Here is a 22,337-nt window from a genome sequence, read left to right on the forward strand (position 1 = left end):
TAATGAATATTTGTTAACTAGCTTTTGCACTTGTGCACATAAAACTTTCATCATTAAACACTCTCATGTGAAGGCTAAAGTGAAGGAACCATTTTTGGAAGACAGGACAACTTTTCCATTCCCATGTTTTAGATATTAGGTGATAGTTCCTTAGGAGTACTGAGCTGGATTACACCATGCACTAGAGGGAGGAGACTGTGCAGACAGGTCTTTCTTTCCCCTTCCTTCTCAAGCAGCATTTTGGATGCACTCAAAACCCTCTGTCACAAATCAAGGGACCACATGAACAAAGAGCCACTAGCAAAGAGGGGCAATTTCTCCTTACATCTTGCAGTCCTATATGGCAAATGGCATTTTTGTTCAACAGGCTCCTGCTCTGGCCTTCAAAAGAAACTGTTTATTTATTTATTTAGAAGTGTTTTTATTGTGCATCTCCCGAGACCTGCTTTCAACTAATAAAACAAAGCCATTAAAATACATCCACTGAAACTCCACTAAAATATATCCATTAAAAACAGGCTTATGGTGTTACAACACACCCACTTTAAAGGCCAATACCATTAAACCAAGCCAGAAGATAACAACAACATAAAATACATACTAAGCAGCCTAAAATGATGTAGATTAAATTATCTTTGAGCAACAAGCGGACCATAAAATCTTAGAAAGAGAAACCTCCTTAGTTCTTTCCGTCTCCTTTAATGCTACGGCTTTTTGGCCTTAGCCTTAAGCCAAAAAACTCTTTAGATAAAAGCTTTAATAAAAAATATGATGTTTTAACATAATCCCTAAAAGAAAGACAGGTAGGCCAGCTCATTCCCCCAGGTTGGGGCCAGGACCGAAAAGGCCCTGGCCCAGATTGAGACCAGGCAAACCTTTCTCAGGCTGGGGACCAACAATATTAGCTCCCACAGAGTGAAGCACTCTAGGTGGGGCATAAAGAGCTAAGCAGTCCCTCAGATAAGTGGGGGCCAAGCTGCGAATGGCCTTGAAGGTTAATACCAATACCCTGAACTTTGCTTTGCTTTTGGGCCAAAACTGAAGGTTGTAAGAAGCTTAGTTTCTTTACAGCAGTTTTTCATTTTCCAATTTGCCTTTAATAACCCAACTCAAAAAGAAATAACTTGTTTACCAAGTAACAGTAGTGGTGACTTTAATATAGTAGTGGTAGAAAGTGCAATCAAGTCAGAGTTGACTTATGTCTACTTCACAGGCTTTTCAAGGCAAGGGATGTTCAGAGGTGGTTTGCCATTGCCTGCTCCTATACCATGAAGTGGGATTTCCTTGGTGGTCTCCCATCCAAATACTATCCATGGCTGACCCTGCTAAGCTTCTGAGGGCTGGGCTATCCAGATCTGGGAGCTTCACTATACGTAAGATTTAAAACCATTTTGCTACTTTCTTTTAATTATTTACCTAAAATATCTGTGGATCCACTTTTCATCCAAATAACTGGAACCCAAGACAGATAACATTAAAGCAAACACAACATAACATATTGTAAACTAACAAGATTAAAAACCCACAAAGTCCAATGGCCTTGCAAGAACTTCCCAGGCATGCAGAAGTACTCTTCTAGGGCAGCACTTGACACCACAGAGTTGCCATTGTAGAAATGGCAATCAGAACGAGGCCACTATACAAGATAAACACACTGGATTTCATTCTCCACTGCACAACTGTACAGTATACATCATATAATGGCATCATTTACAGTCCACGGTTTTGTGTTTAGCTTACCTCTCCCTTCTCATTTCGGATCCTTCGGTTGAATTCCTTTCCCTCGATACAGAGGAAGTCTTCTCCAGGATGTATGATTCCACACTTTATGGCAATGGCACGAGCTGTATTGATGTTGTCTCCTGTGACCATGCGGACTGTAATTCCAGCTCGCTGGCACTTTCTTATAGCTTCTGGCACCTAATAAAACAGTGAGTTGGAGTGGAGAGGGAAAGAAATACAAATTAAAACAAGCTGATCACATTCTTATTATAATATTTCCAAACTAGTATTTTGAAATGGTAAAAATAAAACCAGTTTCTAACTTCTCCATTGTGATCTTATAGCAACAACAGAGGCAGTACAATTAGTACAGTCATTCTTTCGGAACAACATCATAGATTTGCAGACAGAATGGTATGATGTCATGCCAGAAAACAACAAATTTTAACCAGCAAAGCCTACTAGCCATGTAAGATTATATCACATGTCAGACTGAAAAGGTCCTTATTATTTACTGATATGTTTATGTTATCTTTTCACCCACTTTTGATACAAAATCCAAAAATTAACACAATGTCAGAACAAAGGTGCATATACACACCTTGCCTGGTTTGATATGCCCCATAAAAAGCACAATCTGGAAATTTTACCAACCCTGCTCAGAAGTATTAGCTGCATTATTATATTGAACAGACTAGGATCAAATTGCTATATTGAAAGCAGGATTGGGAACTAAGGCAAGTAAATGTAGCTCACATATAACAATTGGTCACCAAGTTCTGGAATTCAGTGTGGGAACATACAAGACAGAATGGATGACATATTGACACAGAGTTCTATGGTAATACACTGCACATCTTGTTTTAACACAACATGTTTTTATTCTCAGTTTCTAAATCTCTTAAACTATTTAAAACGTAGGCCTTGGCATGTTAGCAGCATATATAGCTCCTTCCACATGATGTCGCCAACATCCCAACGCTGTCAAGTAGTCAGGTCACAATCTGGCCATTTTTAAATCGCAATTTTGGGAATCCAGAAAACTGGATTTACTATCCTAAATCGGGTGAACCACTGGTGAGCCACCAGTGAGCCACCTGGGATAAGATTGTACGGAGGAGGAAACGCACAATAGTCTCAGCAGCCTTTCCCACCCTCCCCCCTGCCCTCCCCATTTCCTGCTTTGAGTAATTTTTCTTTTTTTTAAATGGCACAGTCCATGTTGCAGCAGGACCACAATCCTACATTATCCAAGGTGAAATAAAATCTTCTTTAAAATGTCCACGGTCTTCTTGGGATCAGGCAGGCAAAATACAGCCCCATTTTTGTTTTCTGGAGGTGGGAAATGAACTGGGAAAGGGGGAGGCAGGCAGTGGGTGATCGAGCAGCTCTCTCTCGATCATTTAGCCATTTATGCACTTTGTTTTTGAGCCCACCATTAGCACAAAAGGTCTTCTTGAGCACCAGGGACAATATGCAGCATCTCAGAACCCACCCAGATAGAAATAAAGTACAAAAAATTACAAATTCCTCCCCAAAGGGGGGAGGGATGTTGTATTGTTCTGGCAATGGGGCAGTGTTGATTTTATTAAAGATGCATCTGTGTCATGGCATTACCACATAGCAATGCAGAAGTGCCTTTAAAAAAAAAGGTAAAGGTATCCCCATGTGCAAGCACCGAGTCATGTCTGACCCTTGGGGTGACGCCCTCTAGCATTTTCATGGCAGACTCAATACAGGGTGGTTTGCCAGTGCCTTCCCCAGTCATTACCATTTTACCCCCCAGCAAGCTGGGTACTCATTTTACCGACCTCGGAAGGATGGAAGGCTGAGTCAACCTTGAGCTGGCTGCTGGGATCGAACTCCCAGTCTCATGGGCAGAGCTTTCAGACTGCATGTCTGCTGCCTTATCACTCTGCACCACATGAGACTCTAGAAGTGCCTTTAAAAACACAATAATTAATTTAGAGAATGGGGGGGGGGGAGAAAGCTTCAGTTCATAAGAGAACTGCTGTGCTGTGATTGGTGGCTTGCTGTGATTGATAAGCCAATGAGGGTAGGGAGAAGTTCAGCTTGTTTTCCCTTGCAGCCGTGTCAGGAGGAAAAAAGCCTAGACGGGCTTTTTTGCCAGCAAGAAGCCACTTGTTTAACCTCTCCATGGAGAAACAGTCTAAGAATACATTATGGAGTACTTGATTAGGTCTCATTAGATTCTCACCCTGCAGTCTGCTTAACAGTCCCCTGTATAATGGTCACCTGCAGGCTCATCTCAATTCCCATGCAACCAATACCTGATTCAAATTGTGACTGTAACACTCATGGAGAAAAGCTTTAGCCTCCCCACAATAGTGCAGCCAAGACTCACTGAGGCCGCATGTTGACACATCGTGGGGGTGGATGCAGAGAGGCGTGTCACCAGCACATGCAGAAGAATGGGCGAGCACAGTGGCAGCACGCTGCCACGACTCTGCAAGGGGTGGGGCCGAAGTGCCTACTTAATGCACCATGTGCTCAGCCACCGCCTCTTTGCCCTGGTTCTTTGGTGAATAATTTCCCTCCCTCTCACTCTGTTTTATGATGTTAGTGTTGGGTTGATCATTGAAGTTCCTGTCACAGCTGCAGGGGTGTGCCATGAGAGAGAACTTGTTGGCAGGGGCCCTGTCTGTGTACAGGAGTCCCTGGAGGTTGGCGGGACTTTCTGAGAGGCGGCACAGCAACAAGGAAGCCACTCGGCTGGGTAGGCTTAAACAGACCCGTTGGGTGGGGGACCTGGAGGTAGCCCACTGAGTTTGGTACCCTTTGGCTCCTCCACAAAAAGGTCTTCTCCCTGGTAAAGCAGGCTGCTGAGAGGCAGAGAGATCTGACTTTCTGGCTGGGAACATGCAGGAGCTCCAGGGTGCCTCTCAGAGCCTGGGGTTGGGAACCAGTCAGCTGACTGGCAGGTCAGGCTCTCTTCTCATTGGTGCCAACCTTGGTTAAGTGTTGAAAATAAAACCTGTGGCCATTTAAAAGCCAGTACATCCGTGTTGCATCTCATTACAGCCCACATGCCCCACTGCAAGTCAATACCATCTTCTTTACCCCAAATGGGAGACCACTATTTGGCTTGCTGAGGATGCAAACAGGTCTGTATCTTGCATTTCTCAACAGGACAACTAGCATACCTCCACCAAAGGTTCAGAAAATGGAGTGGGGAAAAGGCCAAGCCCTTTTCCTGTGAACACATTTTGCTAATTGTTCATGATGCTAATTGGTTAATGTGGGCATGGGAACTGAGGACAACTTGCAAACTTTGTATGACTGCTATCTGGGACTCCACCTGAGTACTCTGTAGTAGTTTAGGAAAGGGGTAGTCAACCTGTGGTCCTCCAGATGTCCATGGACTACAATTCCCATGAGCCCCCTGCCAGCAAATGCTGGCAGGGGGCTCATGGGAATTGTAGTCCATGGACATCTGGAGGACCACAGGTTGACTCCCCTTGGTTTAAGAGACCTGAGAGACTAGATATGTATACACGACAAGTATTCCTAACAAATGGCACTGACATCTACATAGAGGCCCAAAGGACTGGAGCTTCTCAGGAAATGCACTTTAATAGACAGAATGGAGCATTTCATTACTTATAACTTAATGCCATTTCCCTCCCTGCTCCAGACAGATTTATTGCTAGCATTATAGTGAAAAATCAGTTATTTACAAAGGAAACAAGAGATATTTGTTATTTAAATTAACTTACCCTGTCTGAAGACAAATATCAAGGAGAAATATCGAAAACTATTTTATACATTACTAGCTTTTATTTTAAAACAATAAATTGTGTTCATGTTCAGGTCCACCAGGGCTACTTTTTATTCCTTCTATAGTGTGAGGGAGAAAAGCCATCGTTTATGTCACACACACACATACTTAATTACATTCCAGTTTGGCTTTTATTCTTCTTGCATGTAGCAATCACAGGAAACAAATATCTGGCACAAAAGTCATCTGTATCAGAAATAGCTCAGATGGGTCCAGTAGTGGGGAAAATCTTACTGCATGGATGTCACTATGGGTTATTGTAACTTCTGCCTTGCCCTGCCTGCTAATAGGTTGTCATGAGCCAGCCAGCTGGCTGCACCCATGGAGGAATCATTGCTTGTGTGTGTTCCAAAGACTGTTTTGTCAAACACCAGGTGTAGCCTTGAACAAGCATATTTTAAAAACAGAGGAATCTGACCATTGTACAAGTCCATGTGTCTTTGTTGAAAGGACCGATGTATTTCAGTGTTATGTATAGCAGGACCCTGCTCTATAGACTTGCTAAAAAAGGCAGTGGTTCGCCCGCTACTTAAAAAAACATCTCTGGACCCACGACAGCTTTCCAACTACTGCCCGTCTTGCACTTAGCGTTTCTGGGGAAGATGTTTGACAAGGCTGTTGCGGACCAACTAGCAGCATACTTGGAAGAAACTTTGGTCCTGGACCCATCTTAGTCACGTTTCCAGCTTGGCCATGGGGTAGACACAGCGTGGGTCACACTGATGGATAACCTCCATCACCAGTTGGATTGGGGCAGGTCGGTGCTGTTTATATTACTAGACTTTTCAGCAGCATTCAACACAGTCGACCATGAGCTTCCTCACCGATGCCAGGACCAGAGGGATTGCCCTTCAGTGGCTGTCCAGAATCACAGAAAGAGGATAGCACTAGGAGAGAGCTCATTAAGCCACCACCAATTTGCTTGTGGAGTCCCTCAGGGATCAGTTCTCTCTCCAATCTTATTCAATATCATTATGTGCCCTCTTGCTGGTGTGGAGATTTGGGCTAGGTTGCCATCAATATGCCAATGACACCCAGCTCTTCCTCCTGATGGATGGCTGCCCTGACTCTCCCCCAGAAACATTAGCCAGCTGCCTGGAAGCAGTGAAGAGGTGGCTCAAGCAAATTTGTCTTAAGCTCAACCCTTCAGTGACGGAGGTCCTATGGCTGAGTAGGATATGTCCTAGCGAAGAAGAGTGCCTACCCAACCTGGATAGAGTATGGCTATCAGCGGCACACTCCGCCAGGAACCTGGGAGTGATTCTTGATGCTTCCCTCCCTTTGGAGGCTCAGCTCACATTGGTAGTGCAGCTGGCATTTTACTACCCAAGCCAAACTACTGGAGCCCTACTTGGCCCTGGAACACCTAGCCATAGTGATCCACATGACAGTCACCTCTAGATTGGACTTCTGCAACTCGCTCTATGCTGGCATACCCTTATCCTTGATCTGGAAACTGCAACTGGTCCTTAAAGGAGCTGTCAGGGTCCTCACAGCACCTAAAACCATCCTCCAGCAGCTGTGCTGGCTTCTGGTCCAATTCCTGTTCAGGCTTAAGGTTTTGGTTATCACCTTTAAGGACTACATGGTCTGGGCACAGTGTACCTGAGGGATTGCCTCTCTGTCTACACCCCCGAAAGAGCCTTATGCTCTAGCACTTCCAGCTTTCCTCCCAAACACACATAAAAACTCTGGCTTTGCCAAGCCAAAGTGTGCTTCTGATTCAGATCCATTCAGATAATTCTATGCTCTGGTCATGTTGCTCTCTGCCTATACCCTCTTCAGGACTGGTAAATATGATTGCAATCCTTTCCCCCTTTTTTATTTTCCTATCTGCTTGCCTGTTAGCATGTCAGATATGTTTGTCTATTTCTCTTTATTATTTTCTTTCTAATAAAGGTTGTTCATTATTTTACTATAACTATCTGTTGTTGTCTGCCTTGAGGTCTAACAGGTATAATCACCTTGTAAATGTTGGCAAATGAACCATTCGCTATGTTATCAACCTCTTGCAAAACAATTCCCCACTGCTCATAGACACATGTCTTGGACATGTGTGTGCATTTCTGGTAACATCAGCAAATAATATTTTCAGTTCCTTTTTAATAAGTTATCAGAGGAGAAGAGGAAGGATGCAGGAAGAAAACATCCAGGACCACAAACAGCATAATCATTTAGATGGAAACTGAATATCCTTCCCCACTTACAAGCCCATCTTTTAAGTAATTAAACGTTTAAATGTCTGGAAACAAAACAATTTTTATATTAATAAGGTTATACTAGAATCAATACTTTTAATTCTACATCTAATGTATCGATAATATATATTCTTGATTAACAAATTACGTTTTTCCAACAAACAGCATGATGCTCAAAAGGCTGAGTTATCACTACCTATCTATGATATTTGATGCCAGCCTATCCTCTCAGGGTGGCATATAGGGCTCTCTCCTCTTCCCTTTTAACTTCACAAGTCTGAGAGGTGGGCTAGGCTGAGAAATAGAAACTGATTAAAGATTAACCAGAAAGCATCATAGCAGAGTTTAGATTTGAGCCTGGCACTGAAACCCTAAATGTAAGAATGCAACTCTGCTTAGAATTGCACTGTGGGTCTTCTACTTGTAGTTCATTACTATAACCATTATATCACACTGGCTCTGAAAATAGATGCCTTCATTAACTCTCAAATGGTTTTCAGAGGTATCCTACTGACTGAGCCAAATAATTCAAACTGCAAATTACCACTTTATAATAAAATAAAAATCTAATTTTCACTTGAACCATAGGGCTCTCCAACTAAAAATCTAACGAAATGATACTGTGAATCATTTGAAATAACGTATTAGCAATTTTCTATTCAAAAAGGATAATAATTCTATGTAAGCAATAGGTCATTCCAGGGCATACTCGTTTATCTTCAAATCTCAGGTCTTTCATGCATCCAGAAAAAATTTATACCGTATTTGCCGGCATATAAGACAACTTTTTCGCCCTGAAAAACATGCCTCCAAGTGGGGGGGTCGTCTTATATGCCGGGTGCACTTCAGTTGGGATAGACATAGCTGCCCATAGTGGCCTCCCGATGCTCGCCCAGTGCCCATAGTTTAAGGTGACCAGAATTAAGGGACACTGAGGTGGCGGTGGCGGCGTCCCCCCCCCCACTGGGCTCACCAACTCTGCTGCTGTCTTGTATACTCCTCCCGGCTCGGAACTTGCAGGGCCCGCCAAACTTGTGCCTGCGTGCACGCCCCACCTCGCCACGGCAGCGATGGGCCCTCTCTCACACATAAGACTCTGAAGCGGGAGGGGGGAGAGAGAGCTGCCGATGGGCCGGCCGGGTGAGCCAGTGGCAAAGGAGTGGAAAGGAGGAGGATGCTGGGGGGGGAGGTGCCAGCCTCCGCTCCCCTCCCTTCCCTTGGTGTTTTGAAGCCGCCCCCATTCAGGAAGAGAGCACACGCGGCCAGCCTGGCACGCAGGGAATGCTACTTCTTGATCTGCCCTCCGCTCGCTTGCTCGCTCCCTCTTTGTTTGCAGTTAAATAAGCAGAGGAAGCTGTTTCAGTTCAATGCCTCTGAGAGATAGAGAGAGAGTTACACCTCTCCTCTCGCCTTTTTTTGGGGAAGGGGGGTAATCACTAATCCGAGCATAGTTTCTTGCTTTCTTTTCTTTTTTTATGGCTCTCTCTCATTCTCCTTCTCTCCTCCCCCACCCCACCCCCCTTCTGATGCTCTTTTACGTTTTATTTGGTGTGTGGAAGAGGGGATAGTCTTATATGTCAAGTATATAACAAACTCTATATGTTGAGTGGAAATGTTGGGGGGTGGTCTTATACGCCCAGTCGTCTTATACACCAGCAAATACGGTAACTATAATTTAGGTTTTTAAAAAGAGACTCTTTGTTTTATTTCTGCTTTTCCCCTACGGTTCACCCAGCTTGGCTTTACAGTATGTCTTCTCCTGCTGCATTTATCTTCATAACCCACCCACCCCTTCCAAGAATGGCTGGCCCAGGGTCATCCAGTGAGCTTCCATGGCATAGCTGTGATTTGAACCTGGGTCTCTCAGATCCTAGACAAACATTCTAACCATTATAACATGCTGTCTAAGTGCAGGGCTGGCAGAAGTAATCATTAAAATACAATAAGAAAACTTCAAATTTAAACTTTCATTTTAGTGAGTTTCCCTTAATGGGCTGCTTAAAGTACCTATTAACAACATAAATCACTGATATTAAAACAAAGCAAAAACAAAATGGCATTGACATGTGATTTATAAGACTTGAAAGAATTTGTACTCTAATACAAATGGGAAATAGGGAGATTAATATTGCCTACAGGAAGGCACTATTAAGCAAAGGCCCAGTCCTGGGGTTCTTTTTATGCCCCATTTTTCACTACTCAAAGGAGTCCCAAACAGTTTACAAACACCTTTCCCTCCCTCTCCTCACAACAGATACCCCGTAAGGTTGATGGGGCTATCCAACATGCATTTCCTTGGTGTCCAACTCCTAGAAAAAATCAGAACTTTAGATTTCAAGTAATTGATCAGTAAAGCGTTGTATTGACAATATGAGTAAAAACAACTGAGAAATCTTAAAAGACCAACTCTTCAATAGGAGAGGATGGCTGTATCATCCGCATACAAAAACAGGGGTATTGCACGGGAGCCAGCCTTTGGAGGGTGCCTGTTGATCTGATCAAAATTCTGGAGCAATTCAGACAAATACAAATTAAAAAGATGTGGGGCAAAAACGCTGCCTTGTTTCACTCCTTTAGCAACAGGCACTTTGTCAGTTAAGTGGCCCTGAGCAGAATATTTAACTTGACATGCAGTGCCAGTATGGAGTTTCCTGAGTAGAAACAGTAAGCGTGGATCAATATTTAAATGCTTCAGTTTTTCCCAAAGGGCCTCCTTTGGGACTGAGTCAAAGACATTTTTCAGATCCATGAATGCAACAAATAGTTTTTTTTTGTTCCAAGATTCATGTATTTTGTGACTAAAGAAGCTAAAAGCAAACATGATCTAAAGTGGATTTTCCCTTGGAAAAACCAATTTGTTCTGTGCCAATAATTCCTGAGGAATGCACCCATGCACTAAGTTGCCATTCAAGATGTTTTGGATAAAGTTTGCCCACTACAGAAAGTAGACTAATTGGGCAAAAAAATTCAGGAAGGTTCGGATTACCTTTTTAAAAAAATTGGATGATGAATTAATTGAGCCATGAATCTGGAATTATTCCAAAGTGATCTATGAGAGGAAACAGGTTGGCAAGGGGGAGGGACCACCAGGAAGATACATTTTTCATGATCTCAGCAGGAAGGCCACCTGGTCTAGGGGATTTATGTGCTTTTAATTCATCGACTAACTCCATAATTTCATTGGAACTCACCGGAGGCCAGTTGGGGATATTAGATGGTACTGTATCAGAGTTCTTAGTTAGGGCTGTGGTTGGGACATAAAGATAGCACAATAATAATTGGTCCAGATTTGGGGTGTGATATTAGAAGAGGGGCAATCAGACTTAAAGCCAAACCAACCAGCAATCGAATGACAAAAAATATTAGTGTTATTGGATTTTAGGGCTAGTATGGGTTTTCCCATTTTTTTTTTGAAAATACATTTTTTTTGGTCTCAGTAATAACTTGAAAAGACTTTTTCTATGCAAAATAATTTTTCATCAAGTCTGAATCATTAGAGATGTGAGATTCTCTAAAAACAGACCTTAATCTTTTCTTCTCCTTATGACACTCAAGGTCAAACCAAGATGAAGGTCTAGAAGATGGGGAGGAAAAAGGCTTAGCCCATAAAATTCTTGGTGCTCCCATGTGTGTGCCCTATAGTGTGTTGTGTGCTGAGTTTGGCCAACATTTTTTAGAAACCAAGGCTTGGCTGATAATTTTTAAATTTTGGCTTAAAGTACTTTTTAGAGTGGAGTTGCAAAGCTATCTCTTTTATTTACACAATGCAGCTCATGGTTTCTCAGTATTGAATCTAAAATTGTAGAACTTGGATTTTCAATGAATTTTTTCCTTATGTTTAATGAGTCTGAAATCTTCAATATTCTGAAACAAAGATTTGGACCGAACGGTCCAAAATGTTTCCAGCACAACCCTGTGTATGTTCTCCCGCTGCCCTGGGGTCTGATCAAATCATGGGAAAATGGTGAATTATTTTTATAATTTTATTAATCCATCCCTCCGTAGAGCTTTCATGCTGGCAAGAATGAGCTGTCATCCCTTGAACATCCTAGCAACAAGATACCAGCAGATACCAGCACACAACTTAGATTGTGAACTTCATGTGAATCTTCGCAGAAAATTTTGCAATCCTCTACTTTGTCCCAGGGGTTTAGTAAATGATGAAGCTAGTTCCTGCTCAATGATCTCTCTGCACAGACCACATTGTGTGTAGCTGAATTTTTAATGGTTGTTTATCGCGTCAGAACTAAGACATTTTAATCAGCCGATTTTACTCTGTTTTAGTTTATAATATTAGACTATTTTACCCTATTATATTTTTACCCTGCTTGGCTATATTTGCCTCTTATTGTTTTATGCCAATACAGGTTTATTATTATTATTAAATCACATTAGAATTTATAATCAAAACTGCCTTCTTAACCTTATGGAGGGAGCTCAATTTTTTGGGTGGCTGGTAGGTTTTGGATGGTGTCTTTTCTTTATTGTAGGTAGGGAGGCCAGCTTTCTTGGTACTAATTTCCTGGCCTCAGCTGTGGGCCTGGTAGAACAACTGTTCAAGGTCTTCAGGGAAAGCGTTCCACCAGGTTGGAGCCAGGACTGAGTAAGCCCTGGCTCTTGTTGAGGCCAGTTTTACTTAATGCATACTACTTACTATAATGGAATGTCACAAAGGCCAATTCTGCATAGGTGGAAAAGGCTGAGAGGACGCCCATATAGAAGCAGGGCTAATCCCCGCTTCCACATAATGTTGCCACCGAGCTGGCCACCTCCTGAGCCTGGTGTGTGTTAGGTCACTGTTGCCCCATTTTAAGGGAATGTGGATATTTTCTGCATTCCCTTAAGCACTCCATTGGCCAATTGTTCCTAGCCTGGTGGAGGCCTGTGTGGATGGGAAGGAGCCGGGTCTCCCCATCCTATGGAGACCCAAAGAGGGCAAAAAATGCTCCACTTGGCTCTGTGGTGCTTTCTGGCACTACAGGGCCAAATGGTTGTTTTTTGTTTTTGTTGTTGTTTTTTGCAGGAAAGTAACCCCACCATCACCCCTGGACAGCAGAACCTTTCCGCTGCAACTGTGTCCCCCATGGGCAACAAAGAAGCAGCAAAGCAGCATGACTTGCACAGCCACCACCATGTGGATTGGCCCAAAGGTAACATTTCAGAAAACTAAAAAAAATTGAGCGTACCTTCAAGCAAATACACATCCAATTCCAAGGGGGTGGTATAGAAATTTAATAAATAATAATAATTAAAACATTTAAATGAAGGTTTGTAATCTCAGTAATTATTTTTAAAGCAATTTAAATTACCAAAATATAGTTTAACCAAAGAAGAATTTATGTTTACATCTGAAATTACCATACAACATTTCAAATAGCAGCCGGATCAATCTGTGACTGATGCAGGATGCTTAAAGTTGATGAGGCTCTATTTCATCCTGACATGCCAGACACATAATGGAATGGAAAAAATATGTCAGACAGGCCTTTTATAATTACCTAGTGTTTCTTTATAGACTATTACCAGTAATGAGGTCTCGCATCATCATAGCAAGTGTACCCATTCATGTCTTGCAATAAACAAGGTTCTCGGGGGAATATCAATAAACAATGTATCAAAGCAAGTTGTTTGACACTGGGGCTTGAAGAAATACAGAGTGGGGACTATTCATCAGTAACTATTCAATGTATTTAAGGCCACATTGCAGCTTAGTGTTCTCTGAATTGCAAAGAAGACCTTCTACATGTTATGTTGCGACTTCTTGCTTCACATTCTATTTTTAACTGAGGGAGGAAACAAAGGGCCAAGAGATAAGTAAATAATGAACAGTAATATATTTTGAATGGTTCGACATATGAGTGACACAGATTGCATGAAAGTATTAAATGAACTGTGTACGTATTTGAAGGAGGAATTAGAGAGATATAATTGATTCAAAGTGCAAGCACAGATTTTTAAGCCCTATGGAACTACATGAGCTATAGTTCCAGTCACTGAAAGCAAATTGCAATAGTAAAAAAAGGGTCATGTATTAGAAATGATTAGGTACTAGAAATTATTAGGACGAAGATCAAAAGCAGCTAAACACACTTACAGAGGAGTAAATCCTGCTGAACTCAGACTTATTTCTGACTAAAATGCTTAGGCTCATGCCTGTATCCTGCAATGGAAGTGGGTCTCCAAAAAGATTTGTAGAGGGGCATCTCAGTTCCTCTTTTCCCACTATTTCCTCTTTCCCTCCCTGGAAGACCCTGTAGTTTCTCCCCTCTTCTTATGTCTCTTCTTCTCACCCACCAGCCAACCTACTTATAACTGTTCTCCCCCATATTCCTCTTTCTTTCTTTCTTTCTTTCTTTCTTTCTTTCTTTCTTTCTTTCTTTCTTTCTTTCTTTCTTTCTTTCTTTCTTTCTTTCTTTCTCTCTTTCTTTCTTTCTTTCTTTCTTTCCCTAACCTAGCAGCCTATCCCTGGATAACTTCTGGCTGAGTTGATCAGTGACTGTTACCAGGCCAGGCCCAACTGCATGGTTCTAGCTATGGCAGGTCCAAATGTGCAAAAGGAAACCTGCAAGTACCTGCAGTGGTACCTCACTTTCCCCTGTTTACCCTCACCACAGTATTCTCTATTTTCCACCTCCTTATGATCTTCACCTTTCCTTAAATCTTCCTCTCCTTTCCATCTACCCACCAACCAACTTTTATCTGCTGCCATCTTTTATTTTTCATTGACTTCATTTCCATCATTTCCCACAATAGGACCCAAGCCCTCATTCATTTCTTATTCATTTTATCCTCACAGCAAACCTGGGAAGTAGTTTAGAGTTAGAGTGACAGAATGGGGATTTGACCTGAGTCAGATCCTAGTCTGACACTCTAAACTCTAATTGCACTGTTTTTTGTAGGGTGGCTGCCACTGAACAGTACTGAGGAGCTGGGCTTGGGTGAATCGTACAAATTATATGATATCAATTGCTGCCAGACCTTGTTCTAATAAATCCTATGTCAAAGCTCTAGAAAGGGCTCTTTTCCCTCACTCTGGTTTTTATTTACAGAAAACAAGCTTGATAATGCAGTCATGGTTGCCAAGCAACAGCTACCAAGGGGATACATTTCTTAAAGTAACAGGTGCTCATCTTATCATTTTGGGTTCCACCTACCCAGCTACTTTTCCATCTCAATAGTGGGGCAGAACAGAGTTTACTAATTGGGAGTCTGGATACCTAACCAGCAGCTTTGTCACCTCAATAGCAATGGAAGCATGTACTTGGTAGTTACTTCATCTACTCTTCTGTCCACCTGCATTGTCACCACAATGGTGACTGCTCCCCTGCAGTATATTTTGTGAGGGATTTAACCCCTCCTCCATTTTTTTAAAGTCTTAAGAATTTTCTACAAGCCAGGAGAGTTCCCAAGTTTCTCGTTAAATCTTACTTCTGTGTAAATGGCCCTGATATGCAGACAGGACAAATTCTAATGAGAAACTTGTAAAATATGTTGGTTTGTAGGTAGAATGCCAGGCTACTGGGCAAACGATCTCAGCAGTGAGTACATGTAGCAGGAGACAAGACTGAGAAACCCTTCAGAAAACCCCAATTTATATACACAAAGCAGACAATAGGTCTCCCTGCCCATGCATGCAATTGGCCAAATTAGCATTAATTTGTTTAAACTGAATGGTCAATTACATGTCTGCTTAGATCCTGCCTCGGACCTCAAGCTCAGTCCTCAGCAGATCCACATACACAACAAGACCTATTAAAAATTATAAACCAGTAAATTTCCAGGTCCAGATGGTATAAAACCCAAGAGTTCTTAAGGAACTCTAATGTGAGACATGTGATCTACCGACCTATATGTGCAACATCTCACTAAATTCAGCCATTTTACTAGAATACTAGGAATAGTAAATACTATACAAATTTTTAAAAGGAGGCCAGAAGAAAACCAGGACATTACATGCCTAACATCTGTCCCAAGTTAGCCTAACATCTGTCCCAAGCAAATGTGTAGAAACTGTAATCAAAGATGATTAGGCACACAGAAGAACAAAGTCCGCTGAGGGAAAATCAGCTAAGGCTTCTGCAAAGGGAAGTCCTGCCTCACCAATTGTTTGGAGTTCTTTGACAAAGTGAACATGCATGAAGACAACAGTGACAAAGTAGACATTACATATCTGGGCTTTCAAAAGATTTTTTACAAGGTACCTTACCAAAGGCTCCTGAGTGAACTTAGCATTCACGGGATAAGAGGACAGGTTCTTTATGCATTAAAAATTGATTAAATAGCAAAAAGCAAAGAGCAGGAATCAATGCACCGTTACAGGGAAGTAAGCAAAAACTCGATCGTATTGGGACCACTACAATTTAATTTATTCATAAATTATATGGAACTAGGAATGTGCAACACAGTGGACAGGTCTGCAGTTGACAGAAAATTATTCAGAATTGTGAAAAACAAGGATGACTGTGAAAAGCACAAGGAGGATTTCTACAAATCGGGTGTGTGGGTGGCAAATGAATGCTGGTAATGGGAACAAATTTTCGGGAACAAAAAATCTTCATATTATGATGATGGGGGTCTGAACTGACTGAGACTGAGAGGGAAAATGCTCTTTGGGTCATAGTGGATAGTTCAATCAATGTGTCGACCCAGTCTGCTGTACAAGTAAAAAACGCAAACTCTATGTTGCGGATTCTTAGGAAGAGGACTGACAGTAGTAGAACTCAAGGACATTCATTGATGCTTATTTGGCAGTAATTCAAAATGGACAAAAGGAAATACTCCTGTACACAATGAGTAATTAAAATGTGGAATTTGCTGCCAGAGGATGTTATGACTGCCACAAGAACAAACAGCTTCAAAAGGGGAATCCATAGATTCATAGAGAATAGATCTACGTGGGCTACTAGCCATGGTGACTAAAAGGAACATCTACATTCAGAGGCAGTAAACCTCTGAATACCAGCTTCTCAAAAAAACAGTGGTGGATGGTTTCAGCTTCCATATTCCGCTGTTGGCCCTACTCAGGAACCAACTGGCCACTCTGAGAGGCAGGATGTTGGAGTCAATGGACCAGCAGATCTCTTCTTATTCTCTTTTCTGTATTCATAATTTTCCTTATAGAAAATTAATGCATTTATATTTATCAATCTCATAAATATGATACATAGTACAATTTTATATTCTATGTAAATAATTAATGATCCTTTTTATTTGTGTTGTCTGTGCAGTCAAATAGGTTTATGTTTGATGTAAAAAACCAAATACTGCGCAAAATTCATTTCTTCTCAAAATTCACATTTCTTCCAAACCTCTCTAACTAAAAATATATATTCTCATGGTTTCAAAATTTCTAGAAATTTTACCTTTTTAGCAGTTATAAAGGTATTCCATATGTTGTCAAAAATACTCTGCTTTCCCTTATGTTCTTTGATACTGACTTTAGTGGCCCTCCATCATTGCTAGGAAATCAACAATTTAAATTCCTTAAGATATTCAAGGGAATGTCACCCATTATGTCTTATACCAAGTGGTGAGTACGACTCAGGAGTAGGGTTATGTCTCTTCTAAATGTTTACACAACAAATTGTTCCAATGCACAGTCATTTAAGAACCTTTCTATGTTCTTTTATTCTCTTTTTTTGAGGCAAGGATTGTAATTGAGGTGTACACAACCAATAAATAAAGCTGTAATCCTAAACTAGGAACCTGACTTCCATTTCATTTCATTAATTGCTGAGCAAACATGTTGAAGACTGTTTTGCATATAACAAAACGAAAATAATTTTGAAAGGGCTGACAGAATAGTGGTTGCTGAAGGTAAAATTCATGTTACAATGAAATTACTCCAGGGAAAGTTATTGCAAATTAATTCTCAATTAGACTAAAATTGATTTTATACTTAGTGGTGAAATTACTTAGGATCAGGGCTTAAATATAGTATACCTCGGGTCTTACAGGATCTTCTATGCCAACCACACAAATGCAGGTCAGGTCAGTTAAAATATCATTTTCGTTGTCCCATTCTGGCTCAGGATTGTTGGAGAAGTCTCGATATGCAATACATATGGTTCTCAGTCCATCACAAGCCATTGGTTCAATCACCTTCTTTACCATCTCATCCCTGTCACGGGGTCTAAAGATGCGAAGCTCACCTGCTCCATTAAGAATCTTAGAACACCTGGAAAGAAAATATATAATCAACAACTGGATGGCTATAAATAAAAAATACAGATCAAATGTGAGGAATATATGCTATATGTGGTATGAAAAGATTAACTTGAAAATTGATTACCCCTTTAGGCCAAATGATTAATGGAATATCACTTGGCATTTATTAATTTTTTAAAAAGCTATTTGTCATCTATTTACAAAGAAGAATTTGGAGGAAGAACTGCTTTCTGAATGTGTGCTAAAGCAGCCTAGCCCTTCAAAGACTTCAAGGTGCAACGGTTGGATTTGAAGGGCTGGGCTCAGATTTTTGCAGAGCCCCAAGACTTATCCATTGACCCTATGAAGGTGTCAGTCAATAAAACTGTGAACAATTATGGCATTCTTACTCACATAACAACCAATGTAAGTACTATTGAATATTTAGAATATTAAAAGTGCTTTAAATATTATTCATAATAATTCAGTTCTGAGCAAGGTTAACAGAGAACTAAAAAACAAACTTGCCCATTATCTACGAAGAAGTTCTCCTACACAGGACCACTTAAATGAATGGTACCTTTTTAAAGGCACAATAAAACTGTCAAGAGCTACCACTCGATTCACATGAACTTCTGGAGAAGATGGATTTGTCCTTGGAGAACATATGAAGGTTTTATGCTATTTTCTTGCTGAACATTTGAAGACCTTAGTATTTGAGTTTTATTAGTGTAATAATAAGAACTGGAATTTAGTAAGTAACAGCATTTAGTGTAGAAGTGTACATACTTCTTTAGGACAATTTCTGAAGCTCCTTTGCTGTACATTCGGAAGCTACCATCTGGCAATTTAATGACAGTGCTCATTGACTTTCTCACAGAGTTAAATGTGTATACTTTGTACAGCTTCTCTTCAGGGATCTGAGTCCGGATAGGCTGATAATCCTGCTTTAGGTCCAAGACAAACCCCAATAAGCCACATTCTGTCTTGTTGCCAACCTGACGAGGTAGACCACCTTCCTTTTCTGGTGGCTAAGAAAAAAGAAAACTGGATTTCAAAACTTTTCTTATGTCCAGCAGTACAGCATACTGATGTAAATTGTTACATGCAGTTTTATTTTATATTCCTTTTCCCGAGTTTTATTTTGGGGGGTTAAGTAGAAACAGTTTTGTTATGAAAGCCTAGAACTGAATGAAGCACTGGCAAGGAGGGACATATGACCTTTTCCTCCTGTACTGTTTTACCCCACCATTCAAAATTGCTTTCTCCAATTGTTTTTCACCTTGATGGAGATAAAATATTGGAACCTCTGCCCTTTCCTATACACAGAGAAAATCCTGTGTGTGTGTGTGTGTGTGTATGAAAAATTGTGAAAGGGTTCAATAATCCCTTTCCTATGAGATTGTTACTCAAGACTGCACGGAAAGATATTATACGTGTAGCTTATGTCTTAGAGTGCTGTAAAGTTCTTAAGCCATCACAGCTTGAATTAAAAACTTTTGTACCCAAATGCTGTTATTCATCTTGAAGACATGCCTAGAGGTTACTCAGAATTTTGCTAGGCAGCTATGTTCTAGAACAAATGCAATCCAGTTCAAAGCTTGCAAGTGAGTCATTGGACCATTTAGGGTAAGCCATGATTTCTCAGACTCAGTTCCCCATCTGTAACATGGGGACAGCAATAATGGCCCATTGATTTCTTTGTTTCATTGATAGTGCAACTTTCACACTGAGATTCAAGGCAAATAAAATTTAGCAATACAACAGAAGCATGATAAAACATATTAACATTGTAATAAGAATGGCTGCAAACAAGCACTGCAATAAAAACAGTGTGAGAAATGACATAATACATAGAAATACTGGATTGGAAAAATGGGAAAGAACACAGAAAGGCAAGAAATGCATATAATAAACAATGCAATAAATTACCATTCTGGAGGATTGTTTTATGGATTACTGAGATAACATATCAAACGTGCTAGAATACTGCTGAAAGCCAAACCTCATTATTTCTCTCCTTTTGTGACCTTCAGCAAGTTAAGAGTTAATTTAAATCAATGTATTTATCTTACAGTGTTTAAGGGAGATAGTTTACCTGAGAAAATGTGAAGACAGATATAGGGGAGAGTGCTTTGATTTAATCAGTGTAGCACCTATCTGACTACAGGTCAGCTAAAATTGAATCCAGTAGCATTCTGGAGACCAAGAAGGATAGCTTTCAAGAATAAAGCTCCATTTATCAGCTTTGAGTTGGAATGGAGGTCTCTGAGTCCTTATATTGCAGTCAGAAAGTAGAACACGTGTTTGGTGTAGTGGTTAGGAGTGTGGACTTCTAATCTGGCATGCTGGGTTCGATTCTGCACTCTCCCACATGCAGTCAGCTGGGTGACCTTGGGCTCGCCACGGCACTGATAAAATTGCTCTGACCGAGCAGTGATATCAGGGCTCTCTCAGCCTCACCCACCTCACAGGGCGTCTGTTGTGGGGAGAGGAAAGGGAAGGCAACTGTAAGCGGCTTTGAGTTTCCTTCGGGTAGAGAAAAGCGGTATATAAGAACCAACTCTTCTTCTTCAAAGAGGAAACTCGGGATGCAGAGGTAAACCAGAGGGGAAATACTTGGAAGCAGAAAACTAGCATCTGCAATGAGATAAGAATCCTATATTTCTATTCAGCCAGGGAGGGGGGTGGTAGTCTATCATTCTCAACTTGTGAATGAAGTTCAGCAGTCTCACATTGCAGTCAACCCTTGAAATCTCTCTGTTTGGGAACTGTCACTCTTATGTTAGTAATGGAATAACACCGAAGATTAAAATGAATCCTGAGTTCCTTCTTTGGAACACCGCTCCTACCTTCTGACTAGGATATAAGGTCTCAGCAATTTCCATTCTGACTTATATCTAACAAAGGGAGTTTTGACTTTTCAAAGTTTATACCCCCAAAATCCTGTTCATCTCTAAGATTCTACTGGACTGGAATCCAGCAGTTCCACTGCAGATCAACATGGCTACCTTCTTAAATTATAGGTCAATTATCCTTGATAGTTTCTTCTGAAAAATGCTGCCGGAGAAGGAAGAATGAATGCAGAACCAATTGTGCTAGATCAGACCTTCACTAGATTTCACATGGGAGGGGATGATATTTAAAAAGAGGATGGGAAATACTGCAGCAGCTTGAGACAGCAATTTATTTTTGTTCTTATGATAAGGAAAGTTGCTGACAACTTATCTCACTTTGGATTTAGAAAAAATAATTGAAGCTCTGATTGCTGTTAAGGAAACATTCAAAACATGCAAATATGGCAAACCACAATGCAGGAAAACCTTAATATGCATAACCCTGTAGGTAATAATCCCAACATGTTTCAAACCAGCAGGTGAAGTTATTCATCATTTTCTGTTAGCAAGTAACTACTGTACAGCAAATCTGGAAAACTCAACAATGGCCACAGGATTGGAAAAGGTCAGTTTACATTCCAATCCAAAAGAAGGGCAATGCCAAAGAATGTTCAAACTACCGCACCATTGCACTCATTTCTCATGCTAGCAAAGTGATGCTCAAAATTTTACAAGCTAGGCTCCAGCAATATGTGGACTGAGAACTTCCAGAAGTACAGGCAGGATTTCGAAGAGGCAGAGGAACTAGAGATCAAATTGCCAACATATGCTGGATCATGGAGAAAGCTAGGGAGTTCTTAAAGAGATGGGAATACCAGAGCATCTTATTTGTCTCTTGAGAAATTTATATGCAGGTCAAGAAGCAACAGTGAGAACTGAACATGGAATCACTGATGGGTTCAAAATTGAGAAAGGATTCGGCAAGGCTGTATACTGTCGCCTTGCCTATTTAACTTGTATGCGGAGCACATCATGAGAAAGGTGGGATTAGAGGAGTCACAAATTAGGATCAAGATTGCAGGGAGAAATATCAACAACCTCAGATATGCAGATGATACCACTCTAATGGCAAAAAGTGAAGAGGAACTAAAGAGCCTCTTGATGAGGGTGAAGGAGGAGAGTGCAAAAGTTGGCTTGAAACTCAGCATCAAGAAAACAAAGATCATGGCATCCGGCCCTCTCAATTCCTGGCAAATAGATGGGGAAGAAATGGAGATAGTGACAGATTTTATTTTCCTGGGCTCCAAGATCATTGCAGATGGGGACTGCAGCAAAGAAATTCAAAGACACTTGCTCCTGGGGAGTAAAGCTATGGCAAATCTAGACAGCATCCTAAAATTAACTTACCTTTATGTTCCCAACTCTTCTAATTTCTGCCCTTCCCTCCCCATTTCCAGCTATATAGATTTACTTTTACTCCATTTATATCATTTTTTTTTCCACAGTGGGAACCCAAAGAGCTCACCTCATTCTCTTCTCCATTTTATTCTCACAAAAACCCTGTGAGGTATGTCAGGTTGAGATTCGTGCGACTGGCTCCAAGACACCCAGTGAGTTCCCACATCACAATGAGGA

General features: G+C 41.0%; 1 protein-coding gene across 20 annotated transcripts in view; it reads right to left on the reverse strand.

The window, feature by feature from the left end:
- ATP2B2 (ATPase plasma membrane Ca2+ transporting 2) overlaps positions 1-22,337 on the reverse strand; it is a 658,100-nt gene that overhangs the window by 51,058 nt on the left and 584,705 nt on the right. For all 20 annotated transcript variants that reach the window (XR_013229055.1, XR_013229056.1, XM_077325715.1 and 17 more), the window contains 3 exons: positions 18,655-18,896; positions 17,662-17,896; positions 1,741-1,920 (listed from right to left, as the gene is read on the reverse strand). Coding sequence is in view for 18 of the 20 variants with exons in the window: in XM_077325715.1 (XP_077181830.1) it covers positions 1,741-1,920; positions 17,662-17,896; positions 18,655-18,896 (657 nt within the window). In the remaining 2 variants the exon portion in view is untranslated. The remainder of the gene's footprint in view (positions 1-1,740; positions 1,921-17,661; positions 17,897-18,654; positions 18,897-22,337) is intronic.

This window comes from Paroedura picta, chromosome 3 (assembly GCF_049243985.1).
Source record: "Paroedura picta isolate Pp20150507F chromosome 3, Ppicta_v3.0, whole genome shotgun sequence".
Lineage (NCBI taxonomy): Eukaryota > Metazoa > Chordata > Lepidosauria > Squamata > Gekkonidae > Paroedura > Paroedura picta.